This window comes from Drosophila erecta, unplaced genomic scaffold (assembly GCF_003286155.1).
Source record: "Drosophila erecta strain 14021-0224.00,06,07 unplaced genomic scaffold, DereRS2 tig00000000-arrow-pilon, whole genome shotgun sequence".
In the NCBI taxonomy this organism is placed as follows: domain Eukaryota; kingdom Metazoa; phylum Arthropoda; class Insecta; order Diptera; family Drosophilidae; genus Drosophila; species Drosophila erecta.
The window spans coordinates 18,838,237-18,853,117 of record NW_020825194.1 but is presented as its reverse complement, the minus strand read 5'-3'; the positions used below and the strand labels follow the sequence as shown (position 1 = coordinate 18,853,117).

Sequence of the window (14,881 nt, the reverse complement as noted above, 5' to 3'; positions counted from 1 at the left end):
CAAAAATCCGGCATCGTTAGTTAATCGACTGAGTTCAAATTTGTGTTGTCCCAATCTTACCCAGATTTCTGTATTTGAATGAATGCTCCAATATATTGAAGGATTTTGTTTTTCAAATAGGTTTATTTTAATCTGCGCATATCTTTTAATTATACAATATGGTAAATATATTTTAATACGTTCTAGTACATAGGTAATTCATTTATTTAAACCAAGCAGCAACCATCTATAATCATGTTCTTGTTTTAACCTTTTTTCATTGACTTAGCAAAATAAAACAAAACAAATGAAAATCTATTTGTAATTTACATTTAAGCCTAAAAACATATGATTACATCAAACACTTAGTTTTAGTTGATAATTGTTTATAATTTTCAGACACTCACGCAACACACAGACACATTCAACTTAAAGTGCGTAACATAAAGTAAAATAAATAAATGAAAACACATTAACACGAACAAAACAATAATCAAAAACTGGAGCGGATCGGGTTTCGTTTTCCAGCGATATTCTGGAGATCATCATGGCAACCAGTCACACTCATTTACACTTGGAATGCACGGGAGTTCTTCTATCAACTAACAAATCCTATTACATATACAACGTTAACTATGTTTGCTTGGTTAGTTCGCTTTCCTCCAGCTTGTTAAGTACACAATATAGAAAAGGTTCGCATCAGGCGGGTTGGGTTTTCATCAATGTGGTGGCCCGCATTCGCATTGGAGTATTTTTAATGGTTATACAAAACGGGAAGTTCGCAAGTGGAATGCATTTCTAGGCTCTGCTGCAGATTAACGGATGGTATTCCCCAGATAGGCGGAGTATTCTGACTTCACTAGCTGATTTAGGGTGCGGACTTTGGGTGCTTTAAAGCTAAAATCATCATGGAGCTAATAGTGTTGCTTTTTCAATAATAGGGCGCCATTTGTCTTCATTTGGGATATTTCTGAAATCCGTCTTATTTTTTTGTATCTTTTGTTTTTTGATATGACCGCATAAAGATATTGCATGCAAACAGGTGCATAAGCTTAAACCTTAAACTCTCGCAGAATTTCAGAAATATCCCTAAAGGTTTATAATGTCACTGGGCTCTAATGAAGTAAAAGTTTAAATTCTTTAAAGAATCTTATAAAATTATTAGACCAATTCAATGTGGTACCGATTTACCCAATATTTTTTGGAGCTCTAAAAATATTTTCAATGTAGTATTAATTTGTTTTAAAGAATTTAGGAACAAGGATCTGCCGCCATATTTTATAAAAATGGAGAATTTTTCAAGCATAACACTTTTCGTTCTACAAAATGTTGTTTTTGAAAACAATGATTTCTTTCGTCAAAGTTAAGAACATCAATTTAGAATCCAACTATTGCACAAAATGGTTACTTTCTGTTTCGCTATATATCCTGTTTTACGCCTAAGACTACAACATGCATGCACAACAACAACAATTATGCCAACGGCAACGTTAACAACAACGACAACAACGTGGAACACAGCTTGCCTCCAACTAAATGTGTGACGGTTCGGTTTATGGTGAATATCAGACGGATTCATAATACTGACTGGCTGCCCAGGAGAGGCACGTCCCTTTCTTTTTTTTTTTTTGCCTATGTGAGGATGGTGGCCTCCCCGCCACCCAGTGGGCGTGGAGCGCCCACATGCGGACGCTGCTGCTGCTGCTGGAGCCGCGCACCGCCCACCCTCAGCTTCTTGTGTCATTTCTTGGCACCGAAACTCGGTTTCGGAAGCGCACCCATGAATGCACCAGCATTGGTGGGCAAGGCCGGGGCGACGAAGCTGAGATCGGGGATCAGGGAGATGCGTGGGGCCACCTTGGCGTTGCCGATTTGGAACTGCTGCCGCTGATGCTGCTGCTGGTAGGTGGCACCCACACCCAATCCTCCAGGAACGGGTGCAGTCGAAAAGTCGTGCATGATGTGTATTTGCTGTGGAATGGCTGGCACATTGTTGTTATTGCTGCTGCTGCTGCCCTTGGGCACCAGATTGCTGTGGGATTGCTGCTGGTGCTGCTGTGCCTGGTACAAACTCAGGGGATTGTTGTAGAAATTAGCGCTCTGCCAGGCACCGGAGTTGAATTGTGGAGCTGGCCTAGCTGGCGGAGTACTGCTCACAAAATCCGACCAATCATCTTCTTTGGGAGCTGCTGGTAGCCTAGTGTTGCTGTTGACGATATTATTGTTGTTGGCGATTGCGTTTTGCTGATGATGCGGCTGCTGTTGTGTGACTGGAACAGAGACAAAATCCGACCACTCGTCGTCTTCTTGAGGTTGAGACTGAGCTGGCGCGGAAGGAGCTGGTTTCTTGGCCACTGAAGCGCTTATGGTGAGCGGTTTGGCCTGCGAGGAGAACAGCTCTTCTATCCTGGCCATTTCCTCGGCATTTATGCTGGACAGGGCATTGTCGCCCCATTCAATAGTTGCGGCTGGCTTCTTTGCCAACGGAATGGCTTGGGGCAGCAGAATAGCCGGACTGAGGATCATCTGTTCGCCGAAAGTGGGTGTATCGATTCGTGACCTTGGCGCCGGCATAGATTGAAAATCACTGAAGTCGTCGTCTTCCGTCGTCTGGGGTGGCAACTGAAAGCTGCTGGCAGCTCCATTGGCACTCAGTTTGCTGGGCGAATCCAGACCAAATGGTGGTTTGTACTCCACATCGCGATACTCCTTCTTGACCACCGTCTCATCGATGATAATGCCCGTCGCAGCCATCTCGTAGTCGAAGTCAATGGGTGCTAGTGTGGTGGTCTTGGCCACCGCCGTATCCGATTTGGAAGGTGTGTAGATGTGGGTCTCCTTCAGCGGCACCGAATAGCTGGCCATCGAGCTGCCCACGATCTCCTCCTGAGCTGGCGGTGCGGCCGGTGGAATGGTCCTCAAATCAAACTGCTCCGGCTCCGACCGCTGCTGATGCAGCTGCTCACCGCCGTTGAGTTTGTGGGCAGGGCTGTCTGCTGATAGAGCAGTCGATAGCGTCGCTGCTGCTGCAGCAACAGCTGCTGCTGATGCCGCTGCTGTGGACTCAATATGGTTCGATTCGGGACTGGGGTCTGCAGTTGGCTGGTAGCTATGACTATGTCGCTCTTCGCCGTCGGAATTGCTGCCGGAACCAGGGCCGGAGGACCCTTCCCCATGAGGCGGGCTAGCCCGCGTTTCAGTTTTGCTCGTCGTTGTTGCGGGGGCGTTTTCCAATCCTGTGCGAAGGAAAGAAAACAATTACTCGGCTGTCATAATGAGAACTATGAAAAGTACGAAGATAATCAATTAGTTCTTAGGCTATAATCATCTGTTATGTTGCAGATAACTAATTAAACCACTGTGCTTAAGAAAAATTTAGAATATCATTATTAAAAGGTATTTAACAGTACTGTCGTATTTACGTTTAATCTTTTAGGAAATTATAGAATCAAGAGCTCAGAAAATGTAATATTTATTTAGCGAGTTAAAGTGGCATTTCTTACAAGCATTACTTTTAGTACCAAAGTTAGCAACACAGCAGATGATGGCAGACAATAGAGACAATATTTAGGTATTAGTATGAACTGTATCTAGCTAAGTAAAATGTGAAAATGAGGAGAACTGAGGGCGGGCTTCAACTACTTGTGCTAGAACTGAGCTGGCTGAGATTGGATGCGTTGTGCCAAAGTAACAAGAACTGGGGAATTGGGGAGCTGTGGATCGAGAGGACGGTACGGGTAGATAGAGAGATAGAGCTGAGAAGTAGATAGAGAATCGGAACTGAACGAACAAAAAAGAGTGGAGAATCAACTACAACACACGCACAGAGCCAACGAAACTTACTAAAATCCAGCAAGGCGTCGTGAGCAGTGAGGTTTGTGTTAATTGTTATTGTCATTGTTGCATGATTGTTGTTAAGATTGTTAAGATTGTTATTATCGTTATTATTGTTGTTGCAGATGGTGGCAAAATGTGTGAGTGGTGGAGAGTGGTGCAAATCGATTGTCAAATTGTGATCGTTATGGGTCATCAAATCCATCACAGGTGGCATACAATCCAGTTGATCAACGGGGGCAGCAACGTCGTTATCACCATTATCGTTGTTGTTATTGGTGTGGGAGTTAGAGGTAACAAGATTTATTTTATCAGCATTAGCCACCACCGTTAGTTGGTCTAGTTGTTCCAATTGTAATGTCTGTACATGTGATTCTAAATACAATTTATCGTAAGGATAAACTTTTTGATTGTTTGTTGAGATAGTTAGAAGTAATGTGGTCACAAGGAAAACAAGGCAAACGAAAACCAATAAGAATATATAGAAAGGAGCAGCCAATCGAACGGCAGGCCAATCCGGGAAGCGTGTGTCAATAGGATCGGGAAATAGGCAACGAAAAGCGTTTGAAAGTAAAGCGAGCGTTAGGCGATAGGGTGGCAATTTCTCGATTTACGAAACTTGTGTAGCGGTTAATTTGCGGCAACTAAGTGGAGCAATCTCGCAGAGACTCTACAGACACTCACCCTGGTAGCTGGTGGGATTGGAAATGGGCTCCAAGCAGCTTGCGGCACCGGTAGATTGAGGTTTCAGCGGCTTCAGTGGATCAAAGCTCAGGTTGGCAGCAAAACGTGGCATCGATGAGTTCCACTTGTCGCCGAAGAGCTGCAAGTTTACAAATTTTAAATACATTTTCGAGCCTAGACGAATATGGATGTTATAACTTACTATATTCCTTGAATCGATGCCCAGAGATCGAACAAGGGCATGCCTCATTTCCGAGCTGCTCCATTGGTAATCAAGAGCTCGGGCATGCTCTATGGCACCAAAGTTGAATCGCTGACATTGCGCCAAAGGCCTGCGATTGTCCATACTCTTGCTGTCCAGCTCCTTTGATTGCGGAAACATCATCTCAAGGACTGGCTTAACTCTCTCGTCTATGCTTAGGTGGACAGCAGCTGGTGGCGGCGGCGGAGGTACGAAAACAGCAGCCACTACGGGCTCCGCGAAGTCGCCAAAATCATCGTCATCTTCGCTTTGTCCATGGTTTCCATTCGCGGGAGTGGCAAACTCCTGAAAATCATCGAAGCCATCATCCGGCTCCGTAGGAGGTATATTTGAGGATTCTTCTGTGGTAGGAGCTGTCTTAACCTCTAAAGGTTTCGAGTCCGTTGAGGAATTGAATGCTAAGGAAGGTGGCTCAAAGGCAGAGTTTGATAAAGCTGACGTTGAATTTTCCTTTTGTTCTAGTTGTGGTTCTGCTGCTGAGAAATCCGCAAAGTCACCAAAGTCATCATCGTCTTCTGCCTCTTGAATTTCGGGAACAATTTCTTTGTGTACTAAGTCTTTTGGCGCTGCTTCAAAGTTTGTAAATGAAAATGTATCACTATTTGCTGTCAGACCCCATTCGCTAGGGGATTCCTCCTGACTTTGGGAATTTGATAAGCCTTGGCTTTGATATTTCACAGGCTTTTCTAAGTTACTTGAACTTTCCTCCTGGACTTCCAAACTTCTAAAGCTTTCTTCTTGTTGGGGGGTATTCACTACGCTTTCTTTCCCTGGTGCCACATTCTCCTCCGAAAAGGCTTCACCATTTGGTAGTGTTGGTGTGGCCAGTACCTCTATGGCAAAGAAATCCACAGCTCCCTCGCGTATAAATAGTTCTTTGGGCTTCTTTGGCGAGCACTCCTCGTCGCTGTCATCGGACACATCCTCCAGCGTGACTTGGTGGCTGAGGACATGGGCTTTGGTTGTTTGCATGGCCGGCGAAGCAGCTACTCTAGTCTCCCCAACCGGTGAGAGTGTGGAGGCGGCGGAAACGCTTTCCGTGGAATAGAGACTTAGACTGTCCAGCTTAAGGGAGGGAACCTGCTCCTCCAGTTCCTCATCATCTAGTTCCAAGCTCAACGGAGGCGGCGTCGGCGGTGCTGTTTCCTCGAAAACTTCGTAATCCATCGTCTGTTTCACTTGGTAATTAAATGCCTCGGCGGTTTGTTTGTTTTCCAGCAAATCCGGTGGCTTTTCTCGAAACTCCTCTACGGGATCTGGTGGTGGAGGGGGTTCTAAAAAGCGGGTATTACGTGAGTATCCGTATGGAATTCGATAAATATCTAAGCTTACCTTTCGAGCTGCTGACTAAGCCAAAATTTGAGTATTCGTCACCCTCGTCCAAATGGATTGTGGCTTGTAAACCGGAATCGTCGTCTTCCTCCCCAAAATCGATGGGCGGGGGGGTGCTGCAGAGCAGCGGGGGTACATTCACCATAATGCCAGCTGCAAGATTCAGTAAAAGGATCCCCTCAAATTTACTTCCTGCTTGAAGAAAAACAACAAAAAAGCAGGGAACGGTTCGATCTTCTATCCCTCTCGCTCCGCTTTATCACTGTGTGCGTGTGTGGTGTGTATGTGTGACGCAGGTGTGGAGGGTTTGTGCGTGTGTGTGTTTTAGCCACTCAAGGTCTGTGTTGGAATTTTCTTGTTTGCATTTAACACGCGTCAATTTTCATGTATCTCGGGATTTTGTCTAATTGCCGCCCTATTGGTGGCTCGGAAAACAGATTCGCCGAATTTGCAAGTCGCGTTTTATCTGCAATTAGCCATGTTTTCCAGAAAACAATACTTTTTTCCTCTGCCCTCAGTGTGAACGTTTAACTTTTGGCCATCTAACAGTGCTGTAAAACGTTGCGCAACTTTGATAACAAAAAATTTGAATCTAATCTGTTTCGTTTTGTGTTTCTGATTATCTTTATGTACCATACTCCAAGTGAAATAGTTTCATCTTGTATTAGACGCTTTAGTAGTAATTTTAAATTCTTTTAAACTCGTTTTCTGCCAACATTTTGTTTCAATATTATTAAGAAAAATATTAAAAATACATGTTAGACTAGGCAGCAGGTATTAATACGTCAATTTTGATGGCATCAGGAAACAACAGAAAGTGGTCAACAAAGCTTATTTAAGATATATATAAAATTTTCTAAAAATTGTTCATACTTTTTCAAACCTGCTGGCAGCGCCGCTAGCTTACCGATACAACTATCGATAGCCGCCTGTCAGTTTTGACAGCTGTTTTAAGGTTATACTGCGCTGCCGTTGCAATCGCTCCACCAATTTGGTAATTTTGCTTATTTAACACCGAAAATTGCATAAAATTAGGAGCTCAAGGAGTCTGTAAAGTGGAGAGCGCGCAGGGAACGCAGTCTTACCAAGAAGCATTACTAAATTGCAATCCTTTCTTGCAGTTCACGGTCGGACAATTACATAACTTGAAGAAGAAACCATGTCGCAGGCTCCCGTTCGCGTTTCCCCGCTGATCAAGTTCGGCAGATGGTCCCTGCTCCTGGTGGGCATTGCCTACGGCGCCGCCCACCAGAGCCGCCTGTCCAAGAAGGAGGAGAAGGTTCGCGAGATCGAGGCACAGCAGAAGGTCATCCGGGATGCGAAGCTCGCCGAGGAGAAGAAGCGCAGCGCGGAGGCTGAGGCCCGTGCTTTGGCCGAGCTCTCGAAACCCGTTTCGAAGCACTAGGACTCTTCAGGATGCAACATCCCTTAGTTCCCTTAGCTTAAAAACAGAAAAACCACAACATTTACACACGAAGTTCGCCCAATAGGAGGAGGATCATCGATAGTGGAGCCACCATCTATCGATCACTGACTATCGTTCTTGTGTTTCCTCTGATGCTTGTGCAAAAAACAGAATGTTCGAAATTAAATGATTGAAAGAAAACATTATGTAAATACTCTCAAGTGTTTGGTGTTTGTGATCAAGTATATACGAAATATCTATTAGTTTTGTGTTTGTAAAGGATTGAACAAAATCTTCACAGCTCCAAATTGGACTGACTGGGAAGTAAACATTATTATTTTTGCATAATAATTATCAATAATTACACAAGGAGTACATTTCGTGTTGACTGCTAAGCAATAACTGATCGTTCGCCTTATTGGATGGCCACTGTAGTGGCCAGCTGATTGGCCTACTTAAGATATTGGCGCCAACAGCTGATTTCAACCGGCTTTTATTTACACTTTCAATTCTCTCGCAAGTCGTCGGCAGCTCGGCTGTTTGATCAATAATCCCCCGGAATATTTCCAATTCCGGAGGTGTTGAGACACCTTTCGTGTTTGCGGGACCACTTTATCACGCAATCCCATCGAGGACATGCCATCGCATCGCGATGACAAACTTTCTGGATCAGTTGCCTAAGCATATCAGGGAAATCGCAGAGCAGGGTGAGTTTTGGAGTTTCTAAAACTTTTTGAAGACCCAACTAACTTGCTGTGGCGTACAGTCAATGTTCTTGCGCCGGAGGAGGTGCTCACCACGCCGAAGGTGCGATTCCTGGACACCCGGCAGCAATCGCTGCACACAATCGTGCGGAAATGCACTCCGGATGATGTAAGGGTGCTCAAGGATGCGGCGGCCAAGTGGCTGGCAGAGATGCCCCAGTCGGGTAATTCTCAGACTATACAAAACCCTGTGAATGCACAGTTAAACAGTTTGCTATTGCAGCTGATTCCCTCTTTAAGCCGCTTGTGAATGTTAGATGGTCCCGGGTGTCGTTCGGCTGTTCCGCTTTAGATCGCTGCACGGGTGGCGGAGTGGTCGCTCGTGGAATTACGGAACTCTGTGGCGCAGCCGGCGTGGGCAAGACCCAGTTGCTCCTTCAGCTGTGCTTATGCGTCCAGCTACCCCGTGAGTTGGGAGGCTTGGGCAAAGGCGTGGCCTACATATGCACGGAGAGTGCCTTTCCGGCGAGAAGATTGCTGCAGATGAGCAAAGCTTGCGAGAAGAGGCATCCCCAAATGGAGCTCAACTTTCTGGGAAACATCTTTGTGGAAAATCATATAGAGGCGGTTGGTCTAATCTCTATCAATCTAGCAATATGCTTGTCTAATATTATTTTGTTACGCGAAGGAAACTCTTCTGGCGTGCGTACTAAACCGCATCCCGCGACTGATGCAACAACATGGCATTGGCCTGATCATTATTGATTCTGTGGCGGCCATATTCCGGCTGTATACCGATTATTTGGAACGAGCACGACACATGCGTCGGCTGGCAGATGCCCTTCTCAGCTACGCGGATAAATACAACTGCGCCGTGGTCTGTGTGAACCAGGTGGCCTCCAGGGACGGTCAGGATGAGATTCCCTGCTTGGGCTTGCAGTGGGCACACCTAGGACGCACCAGACTGCGCGTTTCTCGGGTGCCCAAGCAACATCGCATGGGAGATCAACTGATAACGGTGCGCAAGCTGGAGATACTTTACTCACCAGAGACCCCCAATGACTTCGCCGAGTTCCTTATCACCGCAGAAGGCGTGGTGAATGTTCCAGAGCCACCTGTCAGCAGCCCACCCGCAAAAATGCGTCGACTGTGATTGATCAAATGTATTCTGTTTATTTTGTTATCGTTTAATTTGTTGAATTTAAAATATGTAACGGCGGAGCGTTCAATCCTGTTAAATTCAGCGGAATAGTTTAGGGTTTAATGATTTTAAATAACTTAAATTGCCATTCAGGTTTCGTTAACATTAAAATATACAAAAATGAATTTAGGAAACATGCTTCTCTTATTTTTTGATGACCTGAATAACGATAACGCAATCTTGTTTAAATTTTTGCTTAAATAAATGTAGATATAAATCGTGAAATTCCGATAAATTTAACCAGAGCTTAAACCATTTTCCGGGCTTTATATTATCTGTTGCCTTAATTCCTTTTTTGTACAAACACTCAATAAATATGTTTCATTCAATTGCAATTTACAGGGTAGCAGAGCTTACAGGCCTACATACAATATAGTTCATAGTTCAAGTAGTAAAATCAATTTTGTAATCGCCTCGTATACATTATCACATGAAATTCTCAAAAGTTCAGATTACAATTTTCCATAGTTTACGCGGACATTTAAATGCGACATTTACAAAAGCCTAGCCTTAGCGTTTAAGTATATTAAATAAATAAAATACAAGCCTAAAGGTGAACGGATTACGCGACAATTAAATTACAATTAAGTATTACAACTATGGGGTTTTTCTTGCTGTTTAGTTTTTCTTTTTTCTTTTGTTTATTGGGATGGTTTATCCTCTTTGTGGATGAGCAATATTCGACTTTTTGGCACAAGTTAATTTGACTGTGTTTTTTACTCTTTAAGTCTCCCGCATGGCGACATCCTGATCCTGGGAATCGTGGGCTTCTGTAGAGTCGCCATGTTCGCTGGAGGACACCTCCTCCTCTTCATCTTCCTCGCCTTCCCCCTCGCCTTCCCCCTCCGATGAGGAACTTTCGGTTTTGACCATCTTTTCCGGCTGCATTTGTTTGTTGGCCATGGCCAACGCTATGGATATTTTACTGGCGGCCAATTTGCTTTCAAAATCCATTTCCGTTAGCTGGCCATTTTGAATTGCCGCCCTTTGGAGACTTAACTGTAATTCCCGGTGCTGCGGAGACTCCTCTCGTTTTATGTCCAATTTCTCGGTTTGTTCGAGTGGGGCGGCCGGTTCTACAGTTAGAGGTATGGCGTGCTGATGCAAACGCTGGTGTAGCAGTTGATTTTCATTGCTATTACTTGGCCTTTTTTCAACTGGGGGTTTTTGATCGCTGGTCTCCAGTTCTGCACTTCGCTGTGCTTGACTTGCCGTTTTAACTGTCTTTTCCAGCAGCGCGTTCAGCTGCTTTTTAATCTTGGTGGTGCTCTGCTTGGCGGGCACTTTTCCCTCGCTGTTATTAACGTTGTTATTTAACGTATTGTTGTTGTTATTGTTACTGCCGCGATTCGGAGACTTTGGAGATTTCTTGCTCTCCGCAACGGGTGCGGCATTGCCAACAGTGGGTGAAGTCGCATTGGTGGATCTCTTTTCGCTCTGCTCTCCACTTGGCGTTGTTGCTGCTGTTGCTGCTGCTCCTGGCTTCGCATTCGAGGATTTGTGCTCCGCCGCCTCGTTATTCGTGACGTTGTCCTGCTTCTTCCACTTGGTGCGGCGGTTTTGGAACCAGATCTTCACCTGGAAGTTAAGCAAAATTTTACACTTTTGTTAGTTACCGGGTATTGGAATGTTTTAAGCTATATTTTGAGATGGCCATGCCGTTTGCCTGAAGAATTCGCGAAATGTTAACTTAAGTTTAAGCAAAACTTTCCCTGTAATTATATTAAATATCTATTTGTTCCGATTAAATGAAATTCGTTGCAACGGAAATACGAATTACTATATTATTGAAATGTGCCGCTAAATGCTGTTTCCAAAAATACGGAAATCGCGCTTGAAAATGCGACCCCAAAATGGCTGACTCCAAGGCCAGTTCACAGTCGCATAATTACGAATGTTTATGCCCCATTCGGCCTTATTAGTGGGCGCATAACAAATAACTCGAGAGCTGTGTATCCTCCCACCGTTCGAAATTATTTGAATATACTCGCAACACTTCCGCCCCGTCAGTCAGTCGGTGCTCATTTTTCCTGAGACTCCAAACGAGCGCAATGATGAAATGACAGGCGCACGTCAAAAGGCAAAAATCGAAACCCCCTTCGGCCGCCGTTTTTCCCAATTTTCCCCCTTGGTTTTCCGCCGAGGGCAATGGCGCAACATAAAACATTTGCCTCTCATTTTCGTTTTCATTTCCATTTCCATTTCATCCAGAAATGATGGGCCAGCTAAATAAATGAAAAATCTATTTAAATCGCGCACATAATTAGTATTTCAGCGGCATGTCTGCAGATACACAGATACACACACTTCCATTCGGATAGAGATACAAGCGTTAAAGATAGATGCCTAGTCCATAGTCCATATGACATGCTCATTTCGCCGGAGTGGCGGAAAAAATTATGAAATTAACATGAAAGCGCCACGAAATTACCCATTTCGAAAAGTATAAAAAATTTTAAAGAGGAAATGGCCCAAGTACGTAGCGCAACAACAAATCGCGTAAATTTTCGTATCGAAAATCAATTAATTGATTGCCAAATATTTCCGAATAAACTCGCACACTGTATAGAATGGCAATTTGAATTGCTATGTACCCGCCGATGGATTGATGCCCATGCAAAATTGTTTATTTTACGGATGAAGATGGATTATGAGTGAGTTTTCCTCACTATTATTTTTTGGCCCCTTACAATTGGGCATTACTCATCCCGCGTGCCACCCCGAGAAATAGTTCATTAGATACATTCGTACGTTCATAAACAATAAAGCATTTCCCGTGTTTACCTTAGGCGCACTCTTAATGGCCATAGCCAAAGTGGATTCCTTCCTTTCACCTAAATGGCTTTATTTTTGTGGCCTTTTTCGAATACGGGCCATCTCATCACCGTCGTATTTAATTGTTGATTATTTTCTGTTTTCATGTGCTCAAGTGTTCGCCGCCGTGTGTGCGATGATCTAATTGATTTCGAGGTTTTCGGATTATTAATGTTTGGGGCGCGATGCGATTTGGTAAATATTGCATAAATCTTCATTAATAATTTATGTTCCCCCTTAAATTTTCCCCGCATTTGGCTCGAATCGATTGCGCATCGTCAATAAACTGCCTTGTTTGTTGTGTTTTGATCTGGGCACTAAACCTCATTAAGGCTAGATGTGGAAATCATTCTATAAATACTCGAAATCTTGTCAAGCGATTCAGGCCCCTCGCTTTTCTTTCGACCCGCTCCTATGATTTATTGACATTTAAGAGTGTCTGTGTGAACGTGTGTGGTAAAAGTGACAGAAACAGAGCTCATAAATTGCCCAAACGGCAAACTAGAGTCACTCGGAAAAACACAAAATCGATCAAAAATTTCCCAGGAATTTTCATCTTAATTTTCTCGTGCGCTTTGTGATTTACTAGATTTTATTATAGGGCAAATTACGCAGGAATTCGCATTAAATTTTAGAATTTCCATTAAATATAAATCTACGCATTAATACAATCTCGCTTAAATCAAATAATATACCTGGCTATAACGTGGCCCCACTTGACTTGTATTTTCATTTGATCGCCTTATTTCTGGCAGTGCAGGGTATTTGCCACTTAAATAGGTTTATGACAGATGCGTCTCAGCTATTTTGTTGGTCCAACACATGTATTTCAATCAACGCCAGAAGATCAGAGAGTCGCACCAATCCTTAAATAGTCGGCTAGTCAGTCTGGTCGGGTCCGCACTTTTCTTTGGCCCATAACCCATGCTGTTAACCTCCCTGCCATTCAAGCCCCTTTCCCTGCCCCTCGCCACTCGCCACTCACCACTCACGCTCATTTTCGTTTTTCCCGTCTATGCGTGTGCTTAGTATAATTAATTTTCACATTCGCCGCGCACTTTTCGAAAATAAACGAAGGAAATTATGTCTGGCCCAACAATGAGCGGCCAAATTAGGATGGCCAAGTGTTTTTGGTTGCCGGAATGGAGGAGAGGGGTGTGGCAAGAAGGCAACTAAGTAGTGGTGGCTGCTGCACATAATTCTCGGGCGTGCCAAGAAAAATTCAACAATTTTTCGAGCTCCCTTTTTACAAATAATGTTTTAATGTGTAATTTAGCATATGTATATTCTGTTTGTTTGTTTGTTTTGTGGTGTTGAAAAAATTATGATAATTGCCCCTGTGGGCACGGAATGCGGAATTCGGGCGTAGGTGATGGAAAAACAGGAAGGGAAAGCCATAACTCACACGTTCTGAAACCCTGTTGAACTTAATCTGTAATTATGCACCCACAGAACCCTAAATCAAATGTAAACAAGCCGAGTATTACTGGCAAATATTGCAAAGCACCTTCGATTCCCCGCCGTCGATTCTAGCTGTGTAACGAAACACTCTGCTCCGTGCAAATATGCGCAATGCATTGCCATTACTAATTAATAACATAATTTCGGTGGGGTTTCAATTTTCTGCTGTGCTGGCAGTCACTGAATTTGCCGGCAGTCACTGTGAATTAATACTAAATAAATAAATTGTTGGAAATATATAAATTCATTGGATTCCCTAATGAACTTAAGGCAATAAGAACTTTAATCTACTGTCCTACACAATTCTTTGTGTTCTATGTTGAATATGGAATATTATTTTGACTGCTATAAGTACAAACTAGTTTATTTATGAACTAGTGAACAGTGACTAGCTAACATCTGTGTGAGCATCTCCTTTCGCAAGGAAGTTGTCATGGGATATCAATATAAGCCCATTTGCTTTAAATTCGTTGCTTATTAATTAAGGCACAAATGCAAACTGAAGCCAGTCTGCATGCGTGGTGGCAATAACAACGCAACAATGCCATTATCACCGGATATCCAATGAAGTCCAAGCCCACACTCCTCCCACATCCGCATCCGCATACGCATCCGCATTGTGCTCCGAGTTTTGCGAAGCGAGTGCGTTTAATGTTTCAAAGGAGCTGGAGTTGGAATTTATGCAACATCATTATTACACATGCTGAATGCAATCAAAAGATGATGGTTATTTGGCATGGAATGCCATAAATCTAAATTCGCAATGCAACTGCCGGCGAATCCGGATAGAACATAAACGCAATTAGCAGATTCGAAATAATTCAACTTAAATATGAGAAATTTCATCAGTTAGGATTACTGACCCCAAGCCAAGGAACTCATTTGAAGGACTCATTTGAAGCGATGTGTGAAATTAAAAAATGTTGCGATGCAAATTGGCAGTGCTGAAATTGTCTAGACCTTCGGGGGATCCAAATGTAATTTCGTACTAGCATATCATTGGGCAAATTCGTCTAAAATAAAATCTGTTCTGCCACAAATTGAAAGCCAAAGTGTGTGCATAGAAAACCCGAACATAAATCAACAAAATGCAGCGGAAAATAAAGCAAAAAGCCAGAGAAGCAATTTAGTTGATGATTTTTCGTATCGCGTCGCTCTCGTATTCTCGTTTCGTTTCATTTTAATTTGTATTTTTAGTTTTTATT

General features: G+C 43.5%; 4 protein-coding genes across 12 annotated transcripts in view; 2 read left to right on the top strand and 2 right to left on the bottom strand.

The window, feature by feature from the left end:
* Positions 1–103: 103 nt before the first annotated feature.
* On the bottom strand, positions 104–6,681 carry LOC6552525. The gene is made up of 4 exons (XM_001979881.3): positions 6,092–6,681; positions 4,700–6,033; positions 4,498–4,636; positions 104–3,215 (listed from the first exon to the last, which is right to left on the bottom strand). The coding sequence occupies exons 1-4, from the start codon at positions 6,234–6,236 to the stop codon at positions 1,720–1,722; spliced, it is 3,114 nt and encodes a 1,037-aa protein (XP_001979917.2). The 5' UTR covers positions 6,237–6,681; the 3' UTR covers positions 104–1,719.
* Positions 6,682–6,912: 231 nt separating this feature from the next.
* On the top strand, positions 6,913–7,699 carry LOC6552526 (ATP synthase subunit e, mitochondrial). 2 transcript variants are annotated; one of them, XM_015154282.2, is made up of 2 exons: positions 6,913–7,085; positions 7,213–7,699. In XM_015154282.2, the coding sequence occupies exon 2, from the start codon at positions 7,251–7,253 to the stop codon at positions 7,494–7,496; it is 246 nt and encodes an 81-aa protein (XP_015009768.1). In that variant the 5' UTR covers positions 6,913–7,085; positions 7,213–7,250; the 3' UTR covers positions 7,497–7,699. The 2 variants fall into 2 exon arrangements, with proteins under 2 accessions (XP_015009768.1, XP_001979918.1); XM_001979882.3 differs by having other exon boundaries at positions 7,031–7,141; positions 7,213–7,697.
* A 79-nt stretch (positions 7,700–7,778) lies between these two features.
* LOC6552527 (DNA repair protein XRCC3) lies at positions 7,779–9,959 on the top strand. Its single transcript, XM_001979883.3, has 4 exons — positions 7,779–8,203; positions 8,263–8,424; positions 8,484–8,827; positions 8,889–9,959. Exons 1-4 carry the CDS (start codon positions 8,149–8,151, stop codon positions 9,351–9,353), a joined length of 1,026 nt encoding a protein of 341 aa, XP_001979919.1. The 5' UTR covers positions 7,779–8,148; the 3' UTR covers positions 9,354–9,959.
* The window catches only part of LOC6552528 (homeobox protein abdominal-B), a 42,922-nt gene continuing 37,825 nt past the window's right edge, over positions 9,785–14,881 (bottom strand). For all 8 annotated transcript variants that reach the window (XM_026976836.1, XM_026976843.1, XM_015154719.2 and 5 more), the window contains one exon: positions 9,785–10,979. In XM_026976836.1, the coding sequence (XP_026832637.1) occupies positions 10,125–10,979 (855 nt within the window). In that variant the 3' untranslated portion in view covers positions 9,785–10,124. The remainder of the gene's footprint in view (positions 10,980–14,881) is intronic.

Excerpts from the sequence above, each read along its gene's own strand:
- LOC6552525 (XM_001979881.3), bottom strand. The coding sequence starts at position 6,236 with ATGGTGAATGTACCCCCGCTGCTCTGCAGCACCCCCCCGCCCATCGAT. Across the intron at positions 6,034-6,091 it reads CTTAGTCAGCAGCTCGAAAG|AACCCCCTCCACCACCAGAT; the intron begins GTAAGCTTAGAT and ends CCCGCTTTTTAG. Across the intron at positions 4,637-4,699 it reads GCATCGATTCAAGGAATATA|CTCTTCGGCGACAAGTGGAA; the intron begins GTAAGTTATAAC and ends GTAAACTTGCAG.
- LOC6552526 (XM_015154282.2), top strand. The coding sequence starts at position 7,251 with ATGTCGCAGGCTCCCGTTCGCGTTTCCCCGCTGATCAAGTTCGGCAGA.
- LOC6552527 (XM_001979883.3), top strand. The coding sequence starts at position 8,149 with ATGACAAACTTTCTGGATCAGTTGCCTAAGCATATCAGGGAAATCGCA. Across the intron at positions 8,204-8,262 it reads CAGGGAAATCGCAGAGCAGG|TCAATGTTCTTGCGCCGGAG; the intron begins GTGAGTTTTGGA and ends TGTGGCGTACAG. Across the intron at positions 8,425-8,483 it reads GGCAGAGATGCCCCAGTCGG|CTGATTCCCTCTTTAAGCCG; the intron begins GTAATTCTCAGA and ends TTGCTATTGCAG.